The 10,620-nt window shown below is 50.8% G+C and overlaps 1 protein-coding gene across 3 annotated transcripts in view; it reads left to right on the top strand.

Moving 5' to 3' along the window:
• Nucleotides 1–179: 179 nt before the first annotated feature.
• The window catches only part of Otof (otoferlin), a 94,620-nt gene continuing 84,179 nt past the window's right edge, over nucleotides 180–10,620 (top strand). For 2 of the 3 annotated variants that reach the window (XM_026778114.1, XM_026778115.1), the window contains exon 1: nucleotides 180–392. In XM_026778114.1, coding sequence (XP_026633915.1) covers nucleotides 314–392 — 79 coding nt within the window. In that variant the 5' untranslated portion in view covers nucleotides 180–313. The remainder of the gene's footprint in view (nucleotides 393–10,620) is intronic. The other variant, XM_026778113.1, reaches the window with a different exon arrangement.

Below are 10,620 nucleotides of genomic sequence, written 5' to 3'. Positions count from 1 at the left end.
GAATAATGAATTCAGCGTGCATTCCCAAGCCACTGGCTGGGTGTATAACACACACACACACACACACACACACACACACACACACACACACGCTACACACATGCTGGGCTGACAACTCAGAGGGGCGGGGCTGGCAGGGCTGCGCGGCTCTGCTGAGCTGAAGAAGCAGCTCGCTGTGGTTGCCTTGGTCTCTGTGGGCAGCATCAGGAGGAGGCGGCAGCAGCCGGAGAAGAGGGAGGTGTGTGAGCCGCACTCAACCAGCTTGCTCCTTCCTGCTGCTCTGCCTGGCACTGCCCAGGCTCTCCCTGCCAGTATGGCCCTGATCGTCCACCTCAAGACCGTCTCAGAGCTGCGAGGCAGAAGTGACCGGATCGCCAAAGTGACTTTCCGAGGTAGGGAAGCCCCTGTCTCTGGGGAACCCCAGGTCTGCAAACTGACCCAGTCCATATTCTGTGAGTTGATAGAGACGGGAGAGGACTGGGAGGAAGGGTGGCGAAGTTCTAGCAGGCACAGTGGCTATAAGGCTTTTTAAGAGTGGTCCATGTGCCTGGCCTGACTAGCCTTGAGGTTTTCTACAATCCCCCAGGCCAACACACCAGTGTCCTGGCAGAATGCAGATTCTTGACTCAGTGAGGCAGAAATGAGGGAACCATGCCCACAACCACACAGATCCGAGACAAGGGCCCCAGCACAGCCTTCCTGGGACCCGTCCTTCTCTTCCCCCACAGACTGGTGTCTGCCTGCTGAATAGGAGTCTGTGCCTGAAAGGACAGTTTCTGCCAGCCAGCAGCACTCTGCCCTCCAGTGCTCTGAGGGTACTGGCCTTCCTCAGACCTCTGATGTCGCTAGACAGGGACATTACTCCAACCTCTCCTCCTAGCCTCCTTCAGCTCATGGATTACGACCTACTGTGTACCGAATCTGGGGTCTGACGTGAGGCAAGCAGACCCCAGTCTGAAGAGCTACATCTGGCGGGGCCTGGGAAGCAGTTAGCAGGCAGGCACGATGTGTGTATGGTGCAGACGGGCAGGGGACGTGCGTACTGTAACCAAGGCTGGGAGCTAGCGCTTGGGGAAGACTTCTAGGAGCAGACACTGCTCCCCTGCTGGCTCAGGGATGAGCAGAGGGAGCAAGCAAAGGGAATTGATGACAGGAGAGGTAAAAGGAACAGTGTGCCCCGAGGCCGGGAACAGAGCTGGAGAAGGGAGAGAGAGGTGAGGAGCTGAAGCTGGGCATCACCCAGGGTATCTGGCAGCCCCCTGAAGAGTCAAGTAGAGAAAGACAGGGCCAGGTTTGCCTCTGTACCCACCAACCTCTGCAAATTAGAGTTCAACCTGCCTAGCCACAGGAAAACCCTCTGTTCCAGGGCTGTCTCAAACAGCTTTTGGCCAAAGCCAATGTACTCTCCACTGTGGCATCTTCTCCTCAGAGGGGCGAAGGGAAGGAACCATGGCTCAGGATGTACACTGCCTCTACAGGTCTGCCAGGGGGTAGGAGACATGGCAAGTCACTAGACATCCCTCTAGGTAGCTGCCTCACCCACACGGGCCATGGGCTCTCCACCTGCACAGCCTGCTGGTCACAGGGCTGGGTCAAGGTGGAAGTTCCAGCTATGTCTGCTGGCAGGAGGGAGGCAGGCAGAAGGGACCTGAGAGTGGGCTGGGCCACCTACTGCTTTGCAGGACACTCTGGTGGCGGCTTGCTCTCTGCAGTGCCACCTGCTGGCTGATGCTGGCTTTAGGAAAACAAGTACATCCTTCAGTCCGGGGCCTGGCCTGTGTGCCACATGTGGCCCTGCACTGGGCTGCTTAGCTCTTGGTTGCCTGGTGGCTACAATGTGACAGGCCAATCTCCTTCACAGAAAGAGAGACTTTCAGGGAATTAGTGGAGGGGTGGGTCTAGTGGCCCAAGGGTCAGGTCTTCATCCTGTCTACCCAATCTTGTAATCTTCGATCTCTTCTGGGATCCACAAGGAGTAGACATCCTGTCCATCAGAGACTCATATTTTGGGTGTGGGCAGTACGGGGAGTTGAACCCAGGGCCTCCGTTAACTGTTCTATCTCTGAGCCATACATGCCCCAACCTTTTCTAGGCTTGAATTCACTCTGGCCCAGGCAGGCCTTGAACACACACTTTCCTGCTTCCTCCATAGCTGAGATTGTAAGCTTGCCCCACCAGGCCCAGCTTCCTCCTCTTCCATAGAGCTGCAAGGCCAAACACCCAGGCTGGCTGTAGCCCAGGCCTTCCCATTTGCAGGTTGTCAGAGGTAGAGCTCCTGCAGCAAGAGGTGAGGGGTGGGCAGAAGGGCTACAGAAGAGCACAGTCAGATCTCCGCAAAGAGAAAGCTCAGACATTCACCAGATGCGTAGCAGGTGGTGACTATGGGCACTCCAAATACCAGCCTACACTGCTGTTCCTGAGGGACTTGACCAGCACATCCTCTCCTGACATCTACAACCAATGTCCAAGCCACACTGTGTTGGGGAGGGATGAGAAAATAGAGTAGCTTCAAATAAAGCAGGTGGCAGAAGGGGTAAGCAGCCAGCATGGGGCCTACGGGTGTAGGAGAGAAAGACCCTGTCCTGAGGAGTTTGCAGTGAAACAGGCAGGCATGAACTCCACCCTGCCTCACCCACCTGGGCCTCTCAACAGCAAATAGGACAGGGCAGCCCCATTGCGCTGAGAGGCCTCCAGCCTGCAGGAGCCATCTCCAGAGGAGGTCAGCTGGAGGATGCTTGTTGGCTTCCCGTTTCTCTGCTCTTACTTCAACTCGAATCATGGAATATGGGGTGGGAGTGTCTGTCTGTCTGCCTGTATACTTTTCTGTCTGTGCGCAGCCCCTGCCTTCCCCCGGCTGCTGAGATCCCAGCGTTAGGCTGTCATCTCTATACCCCTCTCTGGAGCCTTCTTGCCAAAACACAAGCTTGAGAATTTTCCAGACTTGCACTGTCCTCCTGGACTTCTTGCTGGTACGGAGGTTCTCTGTAGCAAGGCTTCCCATGGGGGTTCATCTTTACATTCCTTTACATCCCAAACCCCCAACTTCTATCCTGCTACACTGAATGTCCAGCTGGTTCCCAAGATGCCAAGGACTTTACACCTTCCTGCCTGAGACCGCGTACTTCTTTGTAGTACAATGACCCCCATCTTCCGTCTTACAATGTCCCTGTTATGCATACTTCAAGGCTCACCTCCAGGAAGCCCTCCCCTTCCCTTCCACACCCTGTATACCCTCCTATAGCTCTGTCACCCTTCTGCTGTGGGCACAGGCCGCACTCTGGGAGCCGTCCTACCTCCTGAGAACCCTCGAGACAGAGGGCAGATCTCAGCTGAACTGCTAACTATCCTCTGTAAGAAACAACTTCTTTTCTTGCCGTCTTCACTGGCTGTTTGTTGCTGTTCTGAGACAGGATCTCATGTCGCCCAGGCTGGCCTTGAACTCACTATGTAGCTGAGCAAAACAGGATTACAAACGTTAGCACCATGTACCACACTTCTCAATGTTTAACGGGTTTAAACTCTTCCACGGTGGCCCTGTCGGTCCCTGACTCAACCCAGCTGTGACTGTCACCAGGATTTTACACTACAGGGAGCACCAAACTGAAAAGAGGTCTCATGAACCAAGAGCCAAGATTCCTGGCTCCATTCCTCCCAGCAGCTTCCAGCTCAGAGAAGCCTCAGGGTCCCAGAGGAAGGGACCTCATCCTCCAGCAAATGTTGGGGGTGGTCCAGTCAAGGAACCATGTGTCTCAGAGCCCCAGCAGTCAAGGAGTGCTTCCTGTAAGGGGAGGCAGGGTTGGCTGGGAAAAGCAGCTCCTGGCTGAGTCTTGAACTGCATGTCTTTAAGTAGAGATTCAGGAGAGTGGAGGATGGGGTGTTGAAGGCAAAGCCACTCCAGATGAGGGGCTCACTGCCCCAGAAGCTGCTGGGTGAATTCCCGCCAGAACAAGAGCTGGGAAGCCAGCCCTGTGGCTAGAGGCAGGGGAAGGGAGGTGGTGACTGTGTCCTGAGGACAAGATTGCCCCTAGACTTTGTTTTTCTTGTTCAATATGACTTCTTTCTAGAAACTTCCCTGCAGTCCCCATTTAGGGAAGCAGAGTATTCAAGGCCCCACCCTCATATTTCCCTGGATGCCCAGGCCACTCAGGCACCTGTGCTCTTGGAGGATGGGGTAGGTGGTTCCTCTTTCTGGGGGCAGCAGACAGAAGGGCTCCCCAAGGACAGCAGCTGCAGCCTGTGGCAGGTATGGGCACAGCTCTGTGCCTTGATATGGACACAAGGAATGCGCCCACAGTACCCTCCACTTCCCCAGCACGGGGGTGTTGATATGGACACAAGGAATGAGCCCACAGTACCCTCCACTTCCCCAGCACGGGGTGTGGGGGTGCTCCCTCTCGCCAGGATAGTGAGTCTCCTCCCACTCCTTCTTTCCTCTCCCTCCTCCCTCTTCTCCTTCCCTCCCCCTCCCTTCTTCCTTCTCCCCCCTCCTCCTCTTCCCCTTCCCTCTTCCTCTTCCTCTTCCCTCCCTCTTCCTCCTCCTCTTCCCCTGAGCAAGCCCAAGTCATCCTCTCGGTCTTACCATTTTGACAGGAGAAGGTATTCTCACGCTATGAAATGACTGTTAAATTGTCTTCTGCTACAAAAGCACTCAGTGAAAGCCGCTGGAAATGTACGGGGAAATGGGGAGAGAGAACAAGAGATGACTTGCTAATGATCCCCCAGAGTGGGAAGCTTGCTTATCCTGTCCATCTTTACTGGGTACGGAAAAAGCTACCTTTCTCCACCTACACCCATTCCTGGGACATATATATATATATAAGCTTCAACCATTAAGAGGAGGGAGAATCACCCCAGCCAGTTTCCACACCCCTCAACTCATGGCCAGTCTTGCTTGCGAACCTCCCCTTGTAATTCCCTCATGCCAATTATGTTGAAAAATACATGTGTTATTTCACCTAGTAGGGTTTAAAAAGCCCACATATTCTATGGTTCCTTAAAACGAAAACTTCTTTACTACTGCCAAACGCTCGGTTCATGTCCATTTCCTTTGTCTCCTCAATGTTGGAAACTGTTTTCCAGTTCACTAAAAGCTTCATTTTAATGTGTCTTGTAAATCTAGTCATTAATCATCCATTCACTCATTCTTTCGTTCATCCACAAATGGTATTTGAGAACCATCCGCGTGCCAAGCACTGCTCTAGACCCTGGGAGGGCAGCAAGGAGACCTTCTAGTGGAAGGGCAGTCCTGGCACCATCACTGTGAGTGTGCAGAGGATTGCAGAGAGGGAGGCCCAGGGGCCAGGGCAGAGCATGGCCAGGGAAGCACCCTGGAACCAGGAGGTAGGCAGCCCTGACAAGGTAGGACAAAGAAAGGCGAGAGACAGTGCCAACCCAGCCACTCTGCAGCCAACTAGAGGCTCCAAAGTGGGTGGAGTCTGGGTGGGATTTCAGTGTGGATGGATACACTGCAAGAGAGGTGTCCTTGAGGGACAGGGACAATCTTCACAGGACAAGCCTACAGAATGAGCTAGTCTGGGGCTGGGAAGGGGGCTCAGTGGTTAAAGAGCTTGCCACACAATTGTGAGAACAAGTTTGGAGTTCCAGAAACCATATAAATATAAGGTGGGCACAGTGGCTTTCCTGTAATTCCACACCAGGACCGCAGAAACACGGATCCCCAGAGCAAACTAGACAGGGAGACTAGCCATATGGGCAAGCTCTGGGCTTTATTGAAAGACTGTTTTGATGAATAAGGCGGGTGAGAGATACAGGATGAATCCTGACACCGACCTTGGGCCTCCACAAGCAAGCACATGTGTGTGCCCATACACATGCAAAATTACAGATACGTGAAAAAATGGAAAAAGAAGAAAAGATTGGTGCAGTGTAGGGGTGCGGAGATGAGCCAGGGGTCCGGGAACTGGGAGTGCGGTGTAGAGGCCGGAAAACACCAAACAGTGGTTCAGTGGGTCTTGGTCACACAATGAAGCCTGAAATTTTTGCCAAGAGGATGTGGGGATAATTATGGTGGTAGGTGGGGGAATAGGAAACTGAGATCTGGTTCAAGAAAGAACATTCCATTTGGTTCCAGACTACAAAAAGGAAACCAGGGCAGGGTGCAGCTAGGGCTGCTGGATAGACTGAAATGGTGGCCTGGCCTTCAGAGAACGGGCAGCCCAGAGACGGTGATGGAGGGGCAGGAAAAGATGCTTCTGGATAGAGGGCAGATGGGGCTTGTGGACTTGGATTTGCATTTGGAGAAGCAAGGGTCAACAGACTCAAATAGGTCTCCCTATTTGATTATCCCTGTCCTAGGCTCTCTGATGACCCAGGAGTTCTACTGTGGATGGGAAAACAGTGGGAGCTAAAATGGTACTTGGAACAGATTTACGGCTTTGGGGGTCCTCCTCTGTTCTCCTGCCTGAATCCTGGCAGTCACAGAGACATCTGGCCCAAACTCCTGGAGCTGTCAGCATCCTTGTGGGCATCCCCAGGGCTGGAGCCTGACCACTTCCAGAGGCAGCTGGTACTGTGCAGTGCTGACACAGGTGCAGGCAGTGACCCCACCCCCTGAGACTACGATGCCTCCCCAGCCCTTTAACTGTCCTCAGGGTGTCCCTACACTCCATTCTCCCTGCTATAGAGAGAACTGTGGACACCGAGATTCCGCTGAGGATCATCCATTCTCAGCTCAGACCTGGCTGAATGTCGGGTCACCCACCTCAGCAAACAGCAACCATCACTGGAGGAAGGAATGCAGCCTCCCATACTACACGAGGGAAGACAGCCATAGTGCCCTTGTGGACATGCAGTTCTCACATGTGTCCGGAGGGTCTCCTAGGACAGAATGTCCTGTGATTCTCTCAGCCAGTTAACTGCTTTCTGCCTGGACAGAGCCACCTCCCAGGCGTTTTATGTTTAGAGATCTTCCTAGTTTTCCTTTATTGGTTGTTTTTAATTTAATTTTTATTTTATTGTTTTCCATGAGTATTGGTGTTTTGTTTGTGTGTAAGTCTGTGTACTGTGTGTGTGTCCCTGGTACCCATAGAGGCCACCAGAGAATGACAGATGTAAACCACCATGTGAGTGCTTGGGAATTGAACCCGGGCCCTCTGGAAGAGCAGCAGCTGCTGATCTTAACTACTGGCCATTTCTTCAGTCCTTGCTTGCTTCTTTTAAAAATGTGAATGTTTAGGATAAAATCAGCATTGTACTTGTAGCAGTATTTTTACTCCATTTGAGAATGGAAAAGCATTCACTCTCCCATCACGCACCTGCATAGAATGAGTTCTCTGTTCTCTGTGCAGCTTGCAGATCGCTAGGGTCACAAACTCCTCCATTTGTGTCTGGATTGGGAGATCCTAGCTCCCGGCATCTGCTAGCCCCACCCCAGGCTCCAAGACAGCACCTTCCCCTTCTCTGCCTCCATGGTCCTGCCTGAAGCGTGGGAACCAGTGACGTCAGTACCCTGGAGAAGGACTGAGCCAAGTTAGAGAAACAGAGTTTAATAAGTTCATCTATGCCTAAAAATCCCTGCCCTAGCCCTGCCTCTCAAGCGAGCCCTGTCCGGGTCTGACTTTCTGGGTGTTGGCGGGTGAGGAAGCGGAAAGGAATCGGTGATAAATGACTCTTGAGTAAGTGTAATAATGACAGAGGGGCCTTGGCTTAGCTGCAACCTGGAGACCCAGGGAGTCTCTAGTCTCCTGGGCCTGTCTCTGTGAGCAGCTGGTTTTCAGAGAGGACATTATTTAAGGAACTTGTAGAGTATCCTTTTGGGGGAGGGAACTTATTTTGAGTTGAATTTCTTTGTCATACTGTGCCACCACCTGTCAACAAGAAAGCAAAGAGCACTCAGTATAAGAAAATGAGGGGTTGTCCCCAAAGAAAATTACCAACAAGCAGACAAGAAAATCATTAGGGAGACGGAAGATCTGACACATCCCTCCACCAGCGTCACTCTAACTAACAGGGTTTTCTGAGATATTAAGCCTCAAAACTGAAGGCGACACCTTTGTCTGACAGATCTGTGGCGTGTTTGCTGTGACAGGCAGCGTGCTGAGGAGCTCAGGGATCACTACATCGCACAAGTCTGACATCGGGCTGCGAGATGGTTCTGTAAGCTTGGCAGCCTGAGTTGGGTCCACAGAACCCACACGAGGTGGACGGAGAGAAGCAACTCCAGAATGCTGTCCGCTGACCTCCACACGCGTGCCATGGCGTGTGTAACCACATACACATATCTTCCATTCATACTATTAACTCGGGGGGATTAGAAAGACTGACATGGTGTGAACTCTCAGGGGAGTCTTTGACAGTGGAATAGTGTCATCTACAGATGTGCTGGGCTGCATTCATAACTACTGTGGACTGCAGGTGGCACGCGGGCCTCAGGTTGGACACATCCACACAGTATGTTCTTTGGCCAGAATGAAATTAATTATAAAACCAATAGCAATGGGATATATTTAAAAGCCCCGGATATTTGAGAATTAAATGGTAGTCATCTTTCTAACCTGTGGTCAAAGAAGAGCACAAAGGAGAAACTAGAAAACATTGGTGGGTGGGGCTATAACTTAGTGGGGGAGCACTCGCCTGATGTGCAAGCCACTCCTGGTTTGAGCCTTGACTCTGCCCCACGAGGTGCAGAGGCAGAGAGAGGAGCAAGTGTGAGGACTAGAGTTCAGGTCCCCAGCACCCACGGAAAAGCCAGAGAGCTGTGCAGATCTCCTGCAATCTCAGCACTCAGGAAGCAGAGACAGGGAAGCCCCAGGGGGAGCCAGCAGGGTAGCTGAGTGGAATCTGCAAGCTCAGGTTCAGGAATGGAGCCTGAGTCCTTAGAGTGAAAAGCGACTGAGGAAGCCGCCTCTGTGTGTGTGTGTGTGTGTGTGTGTGTGTGTGTGTGTGTGTGTGTGTGTGAGAGAGAGAGAGAGAGAGAGAGAGAGAGAGAGAGAGAGAGAGAGAGAGAGAGGACAATGGCTCTCATAAGCAGAGACATAAAATCCCTTCACAAATAGTAGCCAACAGCAATATAGAAGGATAGTGCATCACAACAAATGAGTTTCATCCTAGGAAAGCAAAGTCCTCTTTAAAATTATGAAGTCAAAGCCTTTCACCATGTAAGTGGAAGAAATGAGAAAAGCTGCACACTTGGTTCTACCCACCGTCCCACAAAATCGTGTGGCAAAATTCAATACCCACTCAGGATAAGTACTTTCGGGAAAGCAAGAATAGAGCAGTTTCTTCAGTCGGGTAAAGGACCACCCCAAACTACCCAGCTAACACCGCACTTACTCCACAAAGCCTGAGCATTGACATGAAATACAGCACACCAAATACAGACAAAATGTGTCTGTGGGAGCAAGGGTCACAGTGGTGAAGGCGCCAGTTCTCTGTAAATTACTGCTGTATAGTGCGAGCACAGTCCTAGCAAAAGTTACAACAGCCTGCTTTGTAGACTCTGGAGACGATTTTAAAATTGTGTGAGATGCAGAGGATCTAGAACAGCCAAAAACACCTTAAAAACAGAAGTTTGGGAGTCTCTCCATTTCTGTAAAAGCCTCTAAAGTCATAGGGACCAAGTCGGCAACACCAGCCTAAGATAGCAGACACTCAGGAGGCAGATGCAGGTGGATCTCTGTGAGTTCAAGGCCAGCCTGCTCTACATAACGAGTTCCAGGACAGCCAAGGATACATGGGAAGACCCTGTTTCAAAAAGAGGGGGAGGGAAACTGGAGGGATGGTTCTGAAGTTGGGTGCTTGCTGTGCAAACATGGGCACCAGAGTTCAGATCCCCACGCCTGTGTGGTCTCACAAGCATCTGTAAGCCCAGGATGGAGGGAAGCAGAGACAGGAAGACTGTTGGAGCTTGCTGGCTGTCAATCTAGAGAAAAACAAATGAAGTCCTTTCATTGAGGACCCATGCTTCAAAGGAGTAACACGGAAAGGGATAGAGGGGGGTCTCATGATGCTCTTCTCTGGCCTCTGCACATGCGCACAGGCACGCAACATGCACATAGGCATGCAACATGCATACAGGCATGTGCATACACCACACATATATATATGTATATATATATAAATTAAAATAAAGCTATACAATAAAAACTATAAAACATGTAGAAGAAATTTTAAACGTGCTTGTTATATTTTGGATTACACAAAACATTCTTAAAGGACATACAAAACCCCCACATTGTAAAATACAAACCTCCCAAAACTAATGAATTTGATTTTTCTTTTCTTTTTTTTTCTTTTTGGTTTTTTGATACAGGGTTTCTCTGTATGGCCCTGGTACTGGAACTCACTCTGTAGACCAGGATGGCCTTGAACTCACAGAGATCCACTTGCCACCGCCATCAGGTATAAATTAGATTTCCTAATAATTAAAAATTCCTATTTATCACAAAATATGTTTAAGAATACAAGAAGGCAAGGCACACACAAGATGAAAATATTCACATAGATGCAAATCAATAATGAAAAGACCAATGAGCAAACCTTCTAGAGCAATCAAAAACTTGAGCAGATGTCTCATAGAAAAGGCCAAAATAATAACCATATAAATGCGATCAGCAACATTAAAGATATGAACATCAAAGTTACAAGAGATACTACCTTGCG

This window comes from Microtus ochrogaster, unplaced genomic scaffold (genome assembly GCF_000317375.1).
Source record: "Microtus ochrogaster isolate Prairie Vole_2 unplaced genomic scaffold, MicOch1.0 UNK106, whole genome shotgun sequence".
NCBI classification, from domain to species: Eukaryota; Metazoa; Chordata; class Mammalia; order Rodentia; family Cricetidae; genus Microtus; species Microtus ochrogaster.
The sequence above is the reverse complement of the archived record's forward strand: the minus strand, read 5'-3'. Positions and strand labels throughout refer to the sequence as shown.